The 20,000-nt window shown below is 44.4% G+C and overlaps 2 protein-coding genes across 5 annotated transcripts in view; one reads left to right on the top strand and one right to left on the bottom strand.

The window, feature by feature from the left end:
- stn1 (STN1 subunit of CST complex) overlaps positions 1 to 7,939 on the bottom strand; it is a 12,773-nt gene extending 4,834 nt beyond the window's left edge. For 2 of the 4 annotated variants that reach the window (XR_006033830.1, XM_042102659.1), the window contains exons 1-6: positions 7,589 to 7,939; positions 7,189 to 7,338; positions 5,035 to 5,130; positions 4,862 to 4,939; positions 3,788 to 3,976; positions 2,322 to 2,448 (exon numbers count right to left, since the gene is read on the bottom strand). Coding sequence is in view for 3 of the 4 variants with exons in the window: in XM_042102659.1 (XP_041958593.1) it covers positions 2,322 to 2,448; positions 3,788 to 3,976; positions 4,862 to 4,939; positions 5,035 to 5,130; positions 7,189 to 7,318 (620 nt within the window). In the remaining variant the exon portion in view is untranslated. The remainder of the gene's footprint in view (positions 1 to 2,321; positions 2,449 to 3,787; positions 3,977 to 4,861; positions 4,940 to 5,034; positions 5,131 to 7,188; positions 7,339 to 7,588) is intronic. The other 2 variants (XM_042102661.1, XM_042102660.1) reach the window with 2 other exon arrangements.
- Positions 7,940 to 8,376: 437 nt separating this feature from the next.
- LOC121719257 (STE20-like serine/threonine-protein kinase) overlaps positions 8,377 to 20,000 on the top strand; it is a 33,792-nt gene continuing 22,168 nt past the window's right edge. The window contains 3 exon segments of the mRNA XM_042104717.1: positions 8,377 to 9,285; positions 12,105 to 12,269; positions 19,323 to 19,371. Coding sequence (XP_041960651.1) covers positions 9,136 to 9,285; positions 12,105 to 12,269; positions 19,323 to 19,371 — 364 coding nt within the window. The 5' untranslated portion in view covers positions 8,377 to 9,135.

The following is a 20,000-nucleotide window of genomic DNA, read 5'->3' as shown; positions in this document are numbered from 1 at the left end:
ACAACATATCAGTTGTTGAAACAAAATCTTTTTTTTGCTTTGTTTTATAATATGTTCATTTAGAATTGTATGCCAGCAACATATCCCCCAAAAACTTAGGACAGGGGCATGTTTACCACTGTGTCGCTTCACCTCTTTTTTTGCTTTGTTTTATAACATGTTAATTTAGACTTTTATGCCAGTAACATATCCCAAAAACCTTAGGACAAGGGCATGCTTACCACTGTGTTGTCTTTTAACAACAGTCTGTAAACAAGTAGGAACTAGAGAGACCAGTTGCTGGAGTTTTGAGAATAGTGAAATTGCCAAAGTACTCTTATATTGTTGCATTGTAGCCCACACAGGTTTACACAGGATGGTGAATATCTCCTCATCTTTACCTCTGTGAGACTGCCTGTCTGGAATGCGCCTTTTACACCCAGTTGGGGTGCCAAGTTAACCTTATTAGCTGTTAAATGTTCCTCTTGTGTTTTTTACTTAGCGTTACACAACTTTTCCATGCTTTTTGTTGGCTTCGTATTCTATGCATAATATTCAAAAACCTTTGTGCGGCTGTATTTCACAGGTTTCATGTGATCATGTAAACTAATGCTTTCAGAGTAGCCTAAAGAGAGAGGAGTGGCATGGGGAATGATGATGCCATTTGGGCAGGGACAGAAGGTGGCATGGGGTAAGTAAAGGAGCAAAAACTGACATATCTAGTTAAAAAGTGGCATAGCTTAGTTTAGGGTGCAGTTGTTTTGGTTTCAATATTGTTTACATGATCACATACGATCATGTATGACCTCCCCTATCACATAAGACAATAGTTAACAATACTTTGTAGTAGAGTTAAGCACTAACCTAGTTCAATTTAAGAGCACTGAAAAGAGCAATGATCAAATGTTACAGGAGACGAAGTGCTGAGAGAGAAGGCAGTGTGTCATTTTTCAGAAATATTGACCAACCCGTACTCTGTATTTCTTAATTCCATGGTATTCTACTACTTTCACATACAGTAAACAATGACTCAGGAGAGGATTGTTGTGCAATCAGGCAAATCACTGTTTTCCAGGCAATTCTCTGTAATCAGGTTTCTTCACTACATTGAGATCATCTCACCTCTGCACTCTCTTTCTCTGTCAGTTATTTAACGTACCATGTACGAGACCCAGGTTCCAATCTGACCTGCGGTCATTTCCCAATCCCACCCAATCTCCCCCACTCGCTTTCTCTCGTCACTCTACACTGTCCTACCGGAATAAAGACAAAAAGCCCAAAAAATATACTTTAAAAAAAAAAAAAAAAGTATATGCTGATTACAGCCTTGTTTTACACTGCATCCCAACATTTTTTGAAATGGGGTTATATATAAATATACTTTTCATTTACATCTATATGCACAAGGCTAAAATGATACCGCATGCACTGAAATCCCCTCATATTTTGGGCAAGTTCTCCAAACCATTGTTGTTGCAGTGCACTTCAGTGGGAAACCGCAAAACATAATACTGGCCTGTACAGTTCCCATACTGAGTGTGTGCAAGTGTGTGCTCACACACTGGCTACTTCCAGACTCATTGTGTGTGTGTGTGTGTGTGTGTGTGTGCGTGTGCGCGAGGGTGTCCATGTTCTACAAATCCATATGTGAGCAGCTGGGCATAACTCCATGCGTGTGTGTGGTCTGCAACACACTTATGCACTGTGTGTGTAGTTCACAGGTGATTGCACCGTCGAGGCACACAGCTGGATTCAGAGACGTGACCTTGACACGCCATTAACACACCGTGCCCGCCCCCCCCTCCCCTTAAGGAGCGCCAATGAAGCTATATAGGTCAGACATCTCACTGTGCAGATAATTAACTTTGCAGACACGGCTTCTCCATACATCGTTCTACATGAAGCACTGGAAGTGAACGGTAACTGCGGCGTTTGGACCAGAACAGACTAAGAACAGACTAACACAGAGTGCTGCTTTCTTATCCCAGATGCAGGCACAACAGCTGGTAGAGTGGAGTGAGAGCATAGAACACGAAGCACAAATGTGCTGACTCAGGATACTCTGGACCAGGATACTCTGTCAAAGTGTGTCCACATGCACAGGGTCTCCTTGTGTAGGTGTACGCGTGCATTGCTCTACTTGAAAGTGCGCTTGCAGCACAAAACTTTAAGCACCTGTGCGCGCACATACACACAAGTGTGCCCGCCCTCACACACGCGCACACAGAGACACACTCACTCACACTCCACACACACACCACACACACACAACACACACACACACCACACACACACACACACACACACACCACACAACACACACACACACACAGGAGGCTTACATTGCACTGCCGGCACCTGGCTCCCCACTCTCCAGAGGGAAGGGTTGGTGGTAGCTTCTCCGGTAGAGCTTGGGAAGCTCCTGCATCCAAGAGATCTGCACCGCCATCACTGGGTCACTCACCTTATCTACAACATATCACAGGACACACATGAGACATCACATCACACACATGAGACATCACATCACACACATGAGACATCACATCACAGGACACACATGAGATATCACATCACATCACACACACGAGACATCACATCACACACATGAGACATCACATCATATCACACACATGAGACATCACATCACAGGACACACAGGAGAGCCACATGTCAGGCATTCTTAACTAGCATCACAATGCAAACAACTACATCTCCATGGTGACATCTCCATGTCCAGGACCAATGAAGTGTACTAGCTGTCTGCCCTTCATGTGATTAATAAAATGGATTGACTTTAGATAGATAGATAGAGAGATAGATAGATAGATAGATACTTTATTGATCCCCAGGGGAAATTCAAGTGTCAAGTGTCAATACTTTGACATTTTAGATGAGTGTGCATTCATTTATTTTGAGTCATTTCTTTTTTGTCAATGAGAGTTATCAATCTGAAGATATCACCTAGGTTTCAAAAGCCAGTACGAAACAAACAAGTGTTTCATTGCAAAATTGTGTGTGTGTGTGAAGATTCCTGCTTAGGTATGCATGTTTGCAAGCTGCTATACTCCCAAGGCCACATGTGTGCAGACAGATGTGTTAATGGATGGGTGCATGCAGGTGTTTGTGTGTATGTGTGTCTGTGTGTGCGTGTGTGTGCGTGTGTGAGAGAGAGAGATCACATGAAGCATGAACCACATGTTCATATGTGCACATACTGTACCCTATGAAGGTGAACCTATTTTTTGTTTTTGTATGATGCAAATTTCCAGCTGAATGTGATACAATGTTGAGGTTCATAAACACTTGCATTCATAGTACTGACCTGTTAATGTGTGCATGTCTGTCTTGTGAGATTGCGCTAATATGAATTCCTGTGTGTATATCATGTGGGTGTAGATTACGTGTACTATGTATGTGTGTGTGTGTGTGTCTATGAATGCTGTAGCATGGCTGTGTCTGTGTAAGTGTGTGTGTTTGTGTGAAGCACAAGCTCTGTAAGGCTATGTGTTTGGCTGTCACACACATAGCCTACATAGATACATTCACAAAACCATGTGCACGCACACACACAAGCGCACACACACACACACACACACACACACACACACACACACACACACACACACACACACACACACAGAGTAAATAGACACATTGCTTTACTGCACATACACACATGCAGATGTGACAAAATACAGATGACTTATTTGATACAAACGAGTGTTTGTGTGTGTGTGTGTGTGTGTGTGTGTGTGTGTGTGTGTGTGTGTACTGTGTACCCAGGACTGCCTTACTGTCCACTCACAGAAGCTGGACGACATGATCTCCCTCTGGCCCCTGGAGGTCTTGACGGAGCCGCGCACCCGCAGCAGGTCTCCGATGTCCAGTGAGGAGAGGCCTCGCTGGGTCTGCTGCAGCCGCCTCAGCTGCTCCTCCACGTTGAAGCCCCCAGAGGGGCCCGCCACAGATGAGCTGCTACCTGCTCTGCCCCCTGCTGGGGATGAGGGGGAAGTGCAATTAAGGTTACTATTTATTTATAGACCTTTATCAGAAGAGTAACAGGTATGTCTGTTTATTATCTACACATAGATCAATGAACATCATGGCCCTAATTAAAATACAAGTGCAAAGTACAATTGCAGGCAATGGGCAAAGTGTTTTGTGTAAAAACTAACCCTATTGTATGGGCAAGGTGTTTTGTGTATAAACGAACCCTATTGTATGGGCAAGGCATCTCGTGTATAAACTAACACTATTGTATGGGCAAGGCGTCTCGTGTATAAACTAGCCCTATTGCATGGGCAAGGCGTCTCGTGTATAAACTAGCCCTATTGCATGGGCAAGGCGTCTCGTGTATAAACTAACACTATTGTATGGGCAAGGTGTCTCGTGTATAAACTAACACTATTGTATGGGTAAGGCGTCTCGTGTATAAACTAACACTATTGTATGGGTAAGGCGTCTCGTGTATAAACTAACACTATTGTAAGGGTAAGGTGTGGCTTGTGGGAGCACTGATCTGTTTTGAGTGCTGCTGTGCTCATGATATAAAATTAGCGAGTAGATTTTGTCCTGTTATTAAATCAGCTTTAGTTAAGACTTTAGACTTTCTCAGTGCTTTATATTAGGACCCTGGGAGTTATTGTAGATAGCATTTGCAGTCAATGACAGCATGTTCAGTCTGTAGATATGTAATTACTTTATTCATCCCCCGAGGAGAAATCAAAATATTAAATATTAGATCAAAGAAAATATTATATCACCACTTATAAATTACAACACATCTTGGCGCACACTGAGCAACCAACTGTTGCTATAATCATCTCTGCTTGCTATAGCATTGTACAAAAAAGAAAAAAGGTTGAATGGTCTCACTTACCTCTCATGGCTTCATCTGGCTCCTTCCACTTTTCTGACTTCCAGCAAAGACAATTAATTACCCCTGTGCCATCGTCCACTGAGGAGCCCATGCACAAAGACAAAAGAGAAACATGTCAGAGAAACACTCAAGGAAGCTACAGCATGACATTACTTCCACCATGACTGTACTACCTCCATAACTGTAGAAGTCTTCCCGCTCACGTTTAAACACCACGGTCCCAAGAATGTCGACTTGGAATATCGGATGGGATTTGAAGAAGTAAACGCCTGTGGGAGATGATCAAATCAGAACAGTTTAACTGTGAAACTAGTGCAAAACTTGGCCTGGTTTGGTTGGAACTGAAAATGACGGGTTCTAAGAAAGGGCACAACCTAAATCAGAATTTCATAACTGGTCATAAAATATAGATTGAAAAAGGGGCCTCAATAAAAGCCAGCAGAGAGAATCCAATGTTCCCTTGTAATAGGTTCTGTGATACAGCTAAGGCTGGTTCAAATTGCCCCAGGAAACACCAATAAACCCACTTACAAACATTGTCAAAAAGTTATGCTGTGGGATTCAGAATGTTGAGAGAAATAACTGGCATTGCCAGATATCAGTTCAAACAATGTGTGTACAGTTTGTTTATTTATTTATTTAAGAAACATAGATCATCTTTCCGATATAAGATTTTGCTGCAATTGCCATTGCTGAGAATGATGCATTGTATTTAAAGGAACTGAAATTGCTTGGTCAAATTGGTGTGTTGGGCCCCATGGTCAAAATTGTGGAAACTGCGCTTGCTTTGCAGACTATATGCACACACCATGGTTGAATTGGTGATAAGTTGCTCTGATTGGATATTGATGGTGTGATAAGACAAAACTCAAGAACTCCTTAGATTTCTTTAAAAGTTGGAAACAGATGGTCTCCAAAAACTCATTGTAATTCCTGAATGTCATATCTAATATTCAAATAGGAATAATAGCTCAGATCTGCACTGAGGTTCCGTAATGTGTGTTTCCAGTATATTATGTTATAGGCCAGTCTAAAGCAGTGGTTCTCAAAGTGTGGGGTGGGCCCCACTAGTGGGGAATAGAGACATGTCAGGTAGGGCGCTATGAACAGGAGGAAATTTGTTTTTTTGTGCTTATTTTTCATAATGCCTTTCTTTTTTGACAAGGAAGATCATAGATTCAAAACAAAATAGCCACACACAAACAGAGGAGTCATAAACAGACCGACATATGAATTAAAATAGCATCTGATCCAACGGATCGAGACGGGAAATGCAACGTGGGTTGTTGAAATTGACTCAGTCACGGGCGAGGTGAGGGTTATCGGCTTAATGGCCGGGTTGATAGGGTGAGGTGGGGCTTGAAAATTCCCCACCTCCAAACTCGGCTGACTGACAGAAAAAGTTTGAGAACCTGACTGCTATAAAGACTCATTAACACCAGAGATCTTCATGGAACTAGGGCACTATTTGGAGAACACATATTTGTCTACTTGTGATTTATTTTTTTCTGACAGATATTGCGATATGATTTCTGAATGTAAATGATTTAGTTCAATATTTCAAATGTCTCTTTAATTTGTGCCACCCCTGATTGGTGAGCACGGTCGGCCAGTGCACAAGAAGCACAGCACCCCCTGACCGACTGTGAGGCTCACCAATCAGAATGTCTGTACCTTTCACGTACTGTGCACATCCACCAACGAGAAGTGGCAGTAAAGGAGGACGACATGAATATAAAAGTCACATGTGGCAAAATGTGCACAATAACGATTATTTGTAGCTTTTGTGATTGGTTGGTTCATATTGCGATTACAACTGTGATAATTGTGCAGATCTGCATGGAACAGTATTGCAGAGAAGTTGTAAATTCACATGCCTTAGCTGAATAGCCTGCACATGGAATAGGGCTCGCTAAAGCAAAGTTGTAGAGCACCCATGTAGCCTATCCATCACCAATCAGAAACCTGAAACCTATGTATCTGCAGATGTAGATTTGAAATGACAATGTTCGAATCTACATGCTGTTTGGGTGTGGTTTGGTCTGCTCTGCAGGTCAGTGGTTAATCTGAATAAACCCTTATGAATATATTTATTCCACTACTATTCTTGAAACATAGCCTGATTCTGAGACAGCACGTTTCCAGTGCACATATCCAGGCCTACACAAATCCAGTGGAATCAACCCAATGACCCTAACTGGATAGTTATGTGCGTCACTACTTTATACTACTGTAGATGGGCTGAACCTGAAATATTAATTTATGTAACTTGAATCCTGTTAAAAGTAACAGAAGACTGAATGCATACACTATGCCTACTACGGTACCTGGGACCTGTCGAGATTCCCTCATGCGCAGAATGTCTTTGATGTACAATCTAGCAAAAGCGGCGAACACTGGATCCAGACCCCAGAGTAACGAAGGCGGTTCATCTTCAGTGCCAACCTCCGTCTCCATAACATTAGTTATCGCCAAGGCTGTGTCAAATGTAAGGGACAAACCACATAACAAATGACATTAGTTATCATGACATACGAAAGGTTCGCTATGACAAGTTTATTATACTGTTTACGTTGTCATGGAATAGAGTTTGCGTGTTTTGCCAACGGCTGACTGACGACAGACAGACAAGCACTGCTGAAAATGTTTAGTATTGTTACTAGCGAATCCGATGCAAAACATTATCTAAGCCACGGCCCAGACCTGAGCGTTATAGCCAACCCATACCTGGTTTGTCAACTTACAAAGACCATCATTGAGCAGATGGTAACGTCAGAGAATGTCTAATAAGGGAGACGACCTCTGGTAACTTAAATGTTAGGCTTTCAGGTAAAGCAGCAGCAACTTCTTCCCGGGAAAATGTTTTGACAACGTCGCTGTACAGTGGGCCAACTGAACACTTTCCTGGAGTTTTCGGTTTCACGGATGGTATCATACTTTGGCTTCAGAGAAAATGTATTGACACGTGCCTCATGATATTATCCATCACAACAGAGAAGAATACAGATACATTATAAAAACTAATAGCGGTGCAGTATTACTACTATGACTGCCACAGAGAGAAACTTCAGAGACAGACCAGCGGCGCATGGAATGTATTTTGACATGCGCGTTCATATTACGGTGTGAATTCTGGGACTTGTAGTCTTTTGATCAAAATGCTTTGTCTGGATTTCTTTTGTTTACTTGCCTGTTAAAGATTGGTGGATATTTTAGCTAATATTAAAATGCATTCCTCCATTAGCATACTGATATGTAACCAGAGGAATAAAATAGTGTATTTAGGGGTTTTCTCTATCATTCAGTTTTGTCAGCCATGGTAAAGAGTGTGAAAATTACATTTAACAAGACTAGAATTTTTCTGAACGCAGTAATAAAAACAGCAGATTATGTGTCAGGAAAGACGTCCAGAACAGGGGATGGCAACAAATAACCGGACAATTTCCCAAACATATGTCCATGAAAACTACAATTGTGCCCGCCTCATGAACGCGCATTTGTCACCAAATCCGCTAGATTACGGGATACAGAACCTCGCGGAGGAAAGAGAAGACCGAAGAGTGCAATTTTCACTTAAATGTTTTTTTTTTCTTAAGGATATCACGATGTTGAAACAGTCGGGTTACTTCGTTTCGGAAGCGCCTTGAATCGTAGACTTTTTGGTTCTCATTCAGCGTGGGAAAGAGCTCGGCAGTTTACAATTGCTGGGCTAACGTTAGAGGTTCTTCAGAGTTGAAGAACAACAACCGCTTCCTTTACTACTTTGCCCTGTGACAGCCAATTCAATTGACGGATATCACTACCATGCCAGGCTTCGTCCATTTTTACTTTGATGATTTCAGAGTCCAACTCAAGCTGTATGGTGTGAATTTCACCTATCAGCCCAATACATGGGGCTTGCTGTAACCGAATTTGCAACGTTGTTATTGCTGAAGTGACCACACTGACAGACTTTAATTTGTATGCTAGCTGACGTTAATGTGTTAGCAAAGAGAGAGTTGGGACGACTGGGTACAAAAACCCATAGCAAACCTACGCCTCCTCCCCTCTCCAGGATACTGTGTAGTTGTGTGCAGTGTGGAATATCGTTATGCCAAACAAGCAAGTTGATCGAAAATACTCCTGAGGTCGCCTAACTATTAGCTAGCTAGCATATAAGAAACTCAGCCTGAAATCTCTGAAGAATGCAATAACCAGGCCTTTTGTTTTGGGGTACTGGAGATAGCGAAGAAAATCTATTATTGTCATTTCACAAGAGGACCTCAAGGCTGAAAATGTCCTTCTTTAATTTCCGGAAAATATTTAAATTGGGAGCTGAAAAGAAGAAAAAACAGTATGACCACGTCCACCGAGACGCGAATCCGGAGGAAATCTGGGATATCATCGGTGAACTTGGTGACGGTGCCTTTGGTAAAGTTTACAAGGTAAAAAGCAACATGGATTTTAACTCGATTGTGTTTCATAGTGCCAAGGTGACCCAGTTTTATTGTGTGACCTGAACAGATTTAGAAATCTGACAGATGTGTGGATGATTTGAAACCACATCAGATTTTGTATCAATAAATTAAGCTAAATAGTTTAATTAACTTAATTAAGATCGATTGCTAACTGAACCTGGGTGCCCACTTTCCAGTTACACTCCCATACAGGTTAAACTATCATACTCTGATACCACAGCCATAATGGATATGTTAACAGTCTCCCTGAAATTCAGCATAGACTCCATCTCTATGGGGGTGGGGTGATTAGCACTGGGCCCAGCCTTCAGAAAGGCTTTTGGTGCCTGGGATCAAGGCCCTGGCTCCACAGCACCACAGAGATTATTGGGCTCCAGGAATTCACGCTATGTGGGTTGATGATAAATGAACAAGTGAGTCTTATTATTGCCCGTATTGTTCTCTGTGTCGTAGCCTCTACATGTAAAGCCAGCTCTGCCCACATGTTAAGAGGGGTCATGCTGTAGGCTACATGGGAACAAAAAAGGGGGCTTTAAATTACAGAGCGTGTAAGCTAAGGAAAAAAAATCACTAGTCATGGGCCACTGTATGAAGTCTTTGAAGGAATCTGGCATTTCCCATGTGACTTCTCCAGGCCTCTATAGGCAGTCCTGTGCCCCCTTGGGTCTGCTGTAATGGAGCTTGACACCTCCTGTGAGCAGGAGCAGGAGTGACTCAAGAGGGCCACATTTGTTTTTGTTTGGAAGGGAGTGAGGGAGGGACCCACAGGGTGTCCCAGTCACTCCAGCCACGAAATTAAGAGGAGAGACAGGAATGCGTTGGGGGGGCAGTGAAGGACCCCATGCTGCTGTTGTTTTCCTATTCATTACATTGTTTACTTACTCCCAGGGGTCAGATTCTACATGACTGAGAAGAGTTTTTAGAGAGCCGCTCTAGCCAGCTGTTGAAGAAGGCCGACTGAAGTGGCTTGTGTAGGGTGCACCTGTTTTCAGGCTAGTTGGTAACATGCAAATCATTGTGTCATTGAGACCAGGGAGACTTTTACAGAGTTTGCATGATAGGAGTTTTCTTTGCTTTATCCTGTAGTCTTAACTGGTAGGCTATATTAGGGTGTTGGCGATACTGTAATTCAGTGATGCATGGATTCAGTACCCAAGAAGAACACATAGCCTACTGATGAAAATGTAACCCATATCAATACATCACTGTAAATTGCTTGGGATAGAAACTTGGATGTAAATGTGACTTGTCCACACATGTCTTGGACGTCACCCCTAAAAAAGTAGCACCCTCAACCATGTCATGTCACATGGGCACTACATGCCAGTGGCAGCGTACGTACGTGGGTCAGACAGACCCCTCATAGAGTAATTATTTTAATCGCAGCGTGTCTGTGTCTGTGTCTGTCCGTGTGTGTGTGACTGTGTGAGTGAGAGAGAGTGTGTGTGTGTTTTCGTTTTCCCTGCTGACCTCGATTGGCCCCCTCTGCAGGACAAAGCCTCATTTGCATGAGTGACACAGAATATTATCACCTCTGAGGGCCCGAGCACCACAGCCAGCCCCCTGGTCATGTGACTCTGGTCCAACGGCCAATTAAAACGCTTGTTTTTGTTGTACCATCATCTCCCCTCCAAAAAGATGACCGACTTTAAACCTCACTTTTCATGGAAGTGAAATCTCTCCACAGAGATAAGATAAGTAAACATACAGCCTATCTGGTCTATGGAAGTCAATCTCTGATGTTGGGACGTGTATTAAAGTGTGTTTGCATTGACATTAATGTATTTGCAGACACATTAATTCCTTTTACAGACGGATGCAGGCTCAAAGCAATCACAACAGCCCTTTACAAACCTACTAAGGGCAATGAATCGGTAGCGTTTTATAGCTAAAAGCAACAAGTAGCACTTCACTTTAGACTATGCTGATGTGTAGATTAATGGATAGGGGCTTTCTGGAAACACTCAAGGGATAATATACCACCGGCTCGCTAAGCCACCAACTCAACTGCATGTTAAGTAACCTGGCAAATAAAATCACAGTGTTAACGGGAGATTTATTGGGAGAGTAGCACACAAGCGCACGCACACGTCCAGGTCAGCATGAAGAATAACGGGCCACTGCGCCGGAGAGCTGCCGTTGCCAACTCAAATAAAATTACCTCAAGTGACAGGTGAGCAAATATTACAGCCCCGACGAACCGCCTGCACAGTTGGAGCATTGCGAGAGCAAATAAAAGCAATCTCTGTACAGCCTTTTATTATCCTCCCATGTCACGTTCAGGTTAAAAAAAATAAAAAAAATACTTTAGAGAAAGTTGAAGGTCTGATCTCAGAATGTTTGGCATAGTAGGGCTTATATAACGTCTTAAATCATGACCTAGTTTTGTTTCGGGCTACATGCATGGTTCTTTGTAGACAATGCCATGCGTACAAGAAAATCAAGTTTGCAAAGCACATAGTTTTGTTGCCACTTGTAAGTAAATCCACCATTGTGCCCACTGTTTATAACTCGGGGGCTATGGGTTTAATCCTGTCAATGGGTGCCAGCTGTTTGAATAGGCTGTTGTGAAAGCACTTTGTAATTTGCAGTAAATGGGTCTTTTGCTGGAATCAGCATAATAGGCTTCTATGTCGGTTTTGTCACCAAGACCTGGTCACCCAGTCGCACAAACACCATTCAACAATTGACTGTTTTCTTCCTCTGTACTTTTCCCTTTCTTTCTGTCTTTCTTTGGGTCTCTCTCTCTCTCTCTCTCTCTCTCTCTCTCTCTCTCTCTCTCTCAGGCCCAAAACAAGCAAACTGGCGTACTGGCAGCCGCCAAGGTGATTGACACTAAATCAGAAGAGGAGCTGGAAGACTACATGGTGGAAATCGACATCTTGGCGTCATGCGACCACAAAAACATTGTCAAGCTATTGGATGCCTTCTACTTTGAAAATAAGCTCTGGGTGAGTGTGTGTGTGTGTGTGTGTGTGTGTGTGACACAGATTGGGGACATGAGGGACAAAGGCCATTGTCAAGCTTTGTCTCACACATTGTATTGAGTTATTGATGGACTGACTGACTGACTGACATATGTCTATACGCAAATTATATTAATGCTGATCACAGAGCCCAATACAAGGCGAAGTATGAGACGATCTTAATACTTAGCATGGCTTTTCAGATGATGCAACAGATTTTTTTCTGGTGTATGGGCAGTCATGTAGAAGGAAGATGCAATTTAGCCCAAGCAATCACATCATGCTTTCAGTGAAGCAGGTTGATTAAATCAGGCACATAATCCTCAATCCTAATAGTCGTAAACCATCCATTGAATTACACTGTACAGTACACCCACCCACCACACATAAACAATGGACTGGTTTCTATGGCTGTGTATTGGCAAGAATCTGGCAATTCGTTGCGCATCATGATATAAGCGGGCATGATTTGCTTTATATATTGAGATACTATAAAATCTAATTTGAGAAAGCTGTCATAGTCTAAAGAACATAAAGTTGAGATTTAAAATATTACTTTTTATGCAATCAGAACAGTGTGCTCTTTGCGTTCATCTCATTCCCTCTAACAATCAACTTCACAAACCGATCAACCACTGTATGTCTTTGCATAGCTATTAATTAAAAGTTAATACAGTGTTGGCCCCGGCCGTGCCGCGACTGGCTGGGGCACCTGCACCGTACGCCGGCGACCCGGGTTCGATTCCCGCCCCGTGGTCCTTTCCGGATCCCACCCCGACTCTCTCTCCCACACGCTTCCTGTCATTCTCCACTGTCCTGTCTCATTAAATGCATAAAAAGGCCAAAAAAATATACTTAAAAAAACAAAAGTTGATACAGTGTTGAGCATTGATACAGTATAACTTAATGCATGGACATTTACTTATACACCTAGTGGTTTCTGACATGCATGATCCCATGACTTTGCTGAAGGTCATTGGATAAAGAGCATAGGCATAAAGCGTTCTGTCCACATCTAGAACCAGGGTTTCCACGGGTCATGGAATTTCTGGAATATCATGGCATTTTGGATTCTGTCCACATCTAGAACACCTTGCATTCATTTCCTCATGCTTCCTCACATTTCCTCATGTGCTATGTGATAGCAGGACAAGGCTCTGGTGTGGGTAACAGTGTTAGTGATATGTTGCTTTCAGACATAAGTATAAGTCTGCATGTTCTGCGCATATCAAGCGGTTGGGCCGTATATCTGAACAACATATGCCGACATTTGGAAGTCCGAACTTAGCCAGCTGTTACACTACTCCCGCTCCTACTATTTCGGACGGACATCATGTAAATGAGCTTGTGTCTGAACGAAGCGAAGAACATGCGGAGATTCTGTTCATGTGCGTGTTCAACCACGTTCAACCTGTTCAACCACACGGAGATTCTATTCATGTGCGTCGGTGTCATTCACACATAATGTCATGTTCACACATAATGTCAGCATGTAAGCATCATATCTGAATCACCTGAAGGGTCGGACACCTGTTTGACACATTGTGCAGAGGACATGTCTGGAAACTGTTATAATGAGGCGTTAATGAATGCAGACATAGATATTAGAAAGCTAGATACGGCATTGGGTTCCAGAACGTACGTAAATAGCATTGCCATATTGGTGGGGGCAGCAATCACTGGAGGGCAATGGAAAACATGTGACTCTGACTGGAAATCAGACAGGTGTCTCTGATTGCCGGCAAATGTTGCCCATAGACAGTAAAGGTGTTGCACCCAGGAATATGGCGGCCGCGTTTACGTATGCCACCTAATAGAACTCAATGGTTGGTGGTATCTAGCTTTCTATGAACGCAGAGCCCTGTGTCGAGAGAGAGAGAGATCCTGTGCAGCACAGAACGACCAGGAGAAAAGAAAGAAAAGACAATAGGACCAAATTGAACACAGCGTATGATACCTGCTATCAGTATGTGTGTCTATGTGTGTGTGTTTGCTTGTTTGGCTGTGTGATTTATGAGCTGAATGTACTGATTTAGTGTGTGGTGGTGGTGAAGGAGGACCGGGGGGGGGGGGGTGTCCTGACAAACATCCCGCAGTCACAACATGCGGAAAACACAGCAGCGATTGTACTGTACGTGAAGAGCTCACGGAGCTTTGCAAACAGAGCGAGCAGAAAGGCCTTTCATGGGGAAGTTACATAATGCGTCTGCCTCACTCAAAGCCAAAAGCATGTAGCCAATGCATATTTTGCTCCCCGTCTCTTGCTGTCGGTGTCGCTCTCTGATTCTTCTCCTTTGATCCAAATTTCTCCTAATAATAGGCAAAGTCTGGCTTGTTTAAAAAAAAAAAAAAAAAAAAAGACGAGCTTTTTTTTTTTTTATCCCAACTTGGCAGTGACCCACATGCAGTTGTTGTCAGTTATTTTGAAAAAGTCTTTTGAAAAAGAGAAGCGACCTGCTTCATATCAGTTTATGAGGCTTGGCTTTCACAGTGGTGTTGGAAGGAGGAAATGGCTAACATCCTCCTGGCGACGGAGCGTTTGCCCACCTATTGTTGGCCGGTCAGTCGAACAGAGAGAGTTTGTTGGCTCGGGAGCTCCTTTTGAGTGGTTTGGATAAGGGGTCGATAATATGGAGCGGTGCGTCTGATAACCTCTACACGTATCTACAAGGGTCGAGGCGCACGATTACTTTGGAGGAGCAGGGAAAGTCTGCATGAATAAACTAGTTGGAAAACCCATGGGACCCATCACACCAGCCGTTCCTCTTCCTGTGTGTGTCTGTGTGTTGGTGTGGGTGTGTGTTTGTGTATCCATGGGAGTCATCACACCAGCCGTTCCTCTTCCAGGCTGTCTGTGTGTGTGTGTGTGTGTGTGTGTGTGTGTGTGTGTGTGTTACCATGTTCAGCATGTTACCATGTTCAGCATTTAAGGATTATTCATCTAATATTACAAGAACCCGTGGCTTCCTCTTGGAATCTTGTAATGCAAGTTGCTTGAGTAGCTTTCAGTTAGATAGATAGATAGATAGATAGATAGATAGATAGATAGATAGATATATAGATAGATAGATAGATAGATACTTTATTGATCCCCAGGGGAAATTCAAGGAGTAATTTATAAAGAGCAATTTTTGTTTGTTTTTTGTAAGCCAAGTATTCTTAGTGTGACAGAATTCTGAAGAATCATATGACCACTTGTGTTTTTTTTTGTTTGTTTTTTTGTACTTTAATAAGACATTAAGATATGAACATGTCCACAGCAATTCTGAATATGATGAAGTTTAAGTACAAATAGTGGCCGACTGTGTAACATACCCCTCCGGATTGCAGCTTTGCATAACATTTGAATATATATGTGAAGCTGCTCACACAATGCCACGCAGGGCAGGAGTTCATGCCAGAGTGTGTGAAAGCGATACGCCGCTCCCGCTCTCCCACCGAGTAACTAAAAACCGCTTTCGCCCGTGAAACCTCGCAGCCCCGTCGAGTCGGCCGCATTTTTTCGACAACTGATCCTCGAGTGGGCCACGCTGGCAGTGGCCAAGTGAAGCGCTTGATTAAACGCTGGTCTCCCGCGGAGCTCAACATCCAATACCCCACTAACACCCCCCCCCCTCAGGGGGCAATAGTGGAGTCAGTGAGGAGGGAGGAAAGGTGTAGGAACGAAAGAACATGAGGTTGAGTGCAGGAAGAGGTGAGGGTAGGAAGGAAGGGAAGGGAAGGGGGCACATGCAGCCTTCCTTTAGGTCAGACTGGAAGTCACAACTCCACTAACCCCCCACCCCCGCCACCACCTCCCTCCACCACCTCCCTCCACCACCACCCTCCACCACAGACCTCCCGTTCGTGTCGCCATGATAGAACTTTCCAGAATGCCCCCTGAGGGTTCCGTGCTCTTCTGTTCCGTTCCGTTTATGTGCTCTGTTCTGTTCCGGGGGCAGACCAGACGAGAGCAGTCGGCCTCTTTTTCCTCCACCACCCCCCCCAACACCACCACCCCAACACCACCTCCACCACCCTCCATGCTTCTGCATTGTCCTCCACAACAATGGGCCACGGGATGCAGCAGAGGTGGTGCTGCTTGATGGCTATCAGACAAGAGGAAGGACACACACACACACACAGGAGCAGGAGCAGTCTGCTGATTCCCAGCTTCCTGAAGCAGGGGAAGTTTTAATTTGACTAGCCCCTGTTAAAGGGCGCAGGCTGGCAAATCTGTGTCATGTCTGGCACTGAAGACGCATTTAAAGAGATCATTAGAAGAAGGGCCATGATATCATGTTTGTGTCTTGTTTGCCTTGGAAGGATCAAACGACTGAAAAGCTAACGAATACTGAGAGCACTTGCTCTAGATGTAGATGTGTGTGTGTGTGTGTGTGTGTGTGTGTGTGTGTGTGTGTGTGTGTGTGTATGCTGGTTTAAAGGACCAAAGTAACAAACATGAGGAAGGCCCTCCGCAGCGTTCCTACTTGATATTACTGTACGTGAGCACCCCAGAGCTTAAATCTGTCTGATTTCATGGTGATCAGTCTGTTGATACGGTCAAAGCATTTCAGTGTTTTTGCACGTATGTGTCACTGATATCCGTTGATAGTTTTGTCTGAACTCTGTGTCAACTTCAAGGAAAGGCAGGCAAGATCGTTCTCCGCACATCACCAGAAATGCTTAAAATTCACAGAGGTTATACCAAAAACATTTCAGCACAGCAAGTAATAATTCTGCACTCTGAATCAAAGACTGTTGTGTAGACTTGGAAGACTGTGCGTGTGCGTGTGTGATAACACTGCACTGAACATATCTGTTGGTCCGTTTGTCTCTCTCCTCTCCCTTTGTTGCTGCTGCTTCTGCACCGGAGTCGTTTGAGCTTGTGAATAGGGGCCCCTCACAGAGCCTACAGGCTAACAGAAGGGGGGGTGAGAGGGGGTGGGGGTGTGGGGGGGGTGAAAGAAAAGTCTGTGTCACTGCTGCGCTAGCCCCCCGGGGCGGCCACTTCATCCGTTGACCGTCCGTACGGAACGCTGTGCCGAGCACTCGCTGTGTGGCTCCATTGTGTGTCCGAGGGCGCAGGGCCGAGGTGGCAGTCAGCGACCAAAGCAAACACGTCGCCCACGGTGCAACAACAACGACGACAGCGACGACGACAACAGTGACTTGCAGCGGCGATCGCTTGTGAATAGCACAGACTGTCTGTTGAGTGCTGCTGTTATCTTGTGTGGAGGTGGAGGGGGCGGGTGGGGGTGGGAGCAGTGTGTGTGGTTGGTGTTTACACAGGAGTGAATGACAGCATGTGTGCATGAGAAGGGTTTGTGTATTGTGAGTTGCTTTGGCAGTGGATGTATGTATTTATGTGTACATTCTTTGTCTCTGTAGTAGTGTGTGTGTGTGTGTGTGTGTGTGTCTGTGTGTGTCTGTATGTGTGTGTCAGCTGCTTTGGCTCTGTCGTGGATCAGAGTCATGCCAAAAGGAATAGCCTTTGCTGTAGGGCTGGTCTGAACTTGACCCTCCCCTACACACACACTCTCACACACACAGTAACAAACTTACAAACACTCCTCTCTCCATAAGTCCCACCTTCTTGTAATCCTTTTATGTGAGAGTTATTGGAGGAATATTATGGGCCGCACTATGGTCCACTTCTGTGTGTGTGTGTGTTGCATGTCGGGAACATGACCCCCATCTGTGAATGTGGGCCATTGTAGTTATTATTGAGAACTGGAACATGTGCCTCTTGCCCTGCTTTTGTTGTTGTTGTTCTGATCATTATTGTTGTTGTTTGTGTTTACATTGTGTGGCCCAGCTGCCAGTTAGCCTTCTGCCCTCAGGGGCCAATCAGTAGCGCCTGAACCACGAGTGACCCCCTACCCCTGCTCACCTCTCTGAATGAAGACGTCTGGCCTCTATGCACACACACACACACACACACACACACACACACACACACACACACACACACACAGATTCAGTGGGCATGGAAACTGTAATCCTATTTGGAGCAAGCGCCATTCTGGTGCAGAGGTACTGTAAGAACCTCCTTTGGTGTGTCCCCACCTCAACTCCTCCCTCCTCCTCCACCTCCTCCCAATCCTCTTGCATCACCATAATAAGGGGCCTGCAGAAAAAGCCCTTAAGACCCAACCGTGCCTGTTCATTCACCAGTCTACAGCCACACAAATTAGTTTAGACAGCTGATCGAGGACTTTGGCCTTTAAGATAGAGACTGCCAAAGAAGGAGGTGTATGTGTGTGTGTCTGTGTATGTTTCTGTGTGTGTGTGTGTGTGTGTGTCTGTGTGTCTCTGTGTGCGTGCGTGTGTGATTATTCCTCTTTATTTAAAGATCAGATTGTGCAGTGGATCTGCCACAGGGGTTGCGTTAATGCCTTACTGACTTAGAGGTGTTGCGGTGAGAAGCCCTGGGGTTCCTTCGAGCAGGAGCGCCCGTGTTCTGATACGGCCCCGCGGGATTCTGGGTCGTGGCCGGGTCGGGGAAAGGTCGGGCCCCACGAGGGTTCTTGGCATGGGGACGACTGGCAGATTGTGCATGCGCTATTTTTAGGATCTCTGACCCACACTGGGTGGGTCAGGGAAGTGCATGGACACACACACGTACACACGTCCACACACACACACACACACACACACGTACACACGTACACACGTCCACACACACACACACACACACACACGTACACACGTACACACGTCCACACACACACACACACACACACACACACGTACAGTACTCTTCACGTCAGTCACAGACAGATGACTGTGGTTGAGGTCCAGGATGATGAGACACAGCGGGGTTGTATCCACTGTACAAGCCTGGAGGAGGCTGATGTGGAGGGCACATTTGGCACTGTTTGCCAAGGGGTCTTTATGAAGGGTCTCTTTTTCATCTGGAAAAAAATAATAACTGCTTGTCTATTTTTAGACCTGAGATCTGGATCAAATTGTTTATTTATTTTTTTAATGAAGTTCTAAATGGGTCTCTCTCTCTCTCTCTCTCTCTCTCTCTCTCTCTCTCCCTTGCTTCCTCAGATCCTGATTGAGTTCTGTGCTGGTGGTGCAGTGGATGCAGTGATGCTGGGTAAGTCTGACTAAAGTTAAAAGTACTCTTTAACACTCATACACACACACACACACACACACACACTCACTCACTCACTCACTCTTTAGCACAAAACACCAGGTCCAACACAAACACTGCCATGCCCCCAGAGCTCCAGACCAAACCGGCCTCAAGAATCTACTCAGCAGTTTGGATTGCGAGTCCCAGAATGCACTAGTTCTGCCAGGGTCAACATTGGTCTCGGAAACACGACACCAGTCGATGGCCTTGGAATTATAGGGTGTCCATCTGACAGCTTTGTGATTGGACGAAAAAATCGAGCCCAGAAGTTTTGATCCACAGTGATAACTTGGTTCCTCACAGCCCTCAATTCTCAGTTATGGGCCTTATAGTTAACTGTCCTGATGACCTTTTTTATTGCAGATAAATAGCTTGTGATTCATGAAATGAATACATTGGAATCATTCTAAAAAATGTATTCGTGTCCCTGTAAGTCAGGGAGCAACATGTTGTGCAGGGTAAAAATATTCAGTTGGTAGAGACGTGCCTAAAGACAACTGTCCTACTCCTGACCAACAAGTTTAGACTTCGCCAGGCTACTTTAAGAAACGTGGATAACCTATTCATGTCACTCAAGCATAAAGCAA

This window comes from Alosa sapidissima, chromosome 9 (genome assembly GCF_018492685.1).
Source record: "Alosa sapidissima isolate fAloSap1 chromosome 9, fAloSap1.pri, whole genome shotgun sequence".
NCBI classification, from domain to species: Eukaryota; Metazoa; Chordata; class Actinopteri; order Clupeiformes; family Clupeidae; genus Alosa; species Alosa sapidissima.
Note: the sequence above shows the minus strand (reverse complement) of the source record. Positions and strands in the feature narration are given on the sequence as shown.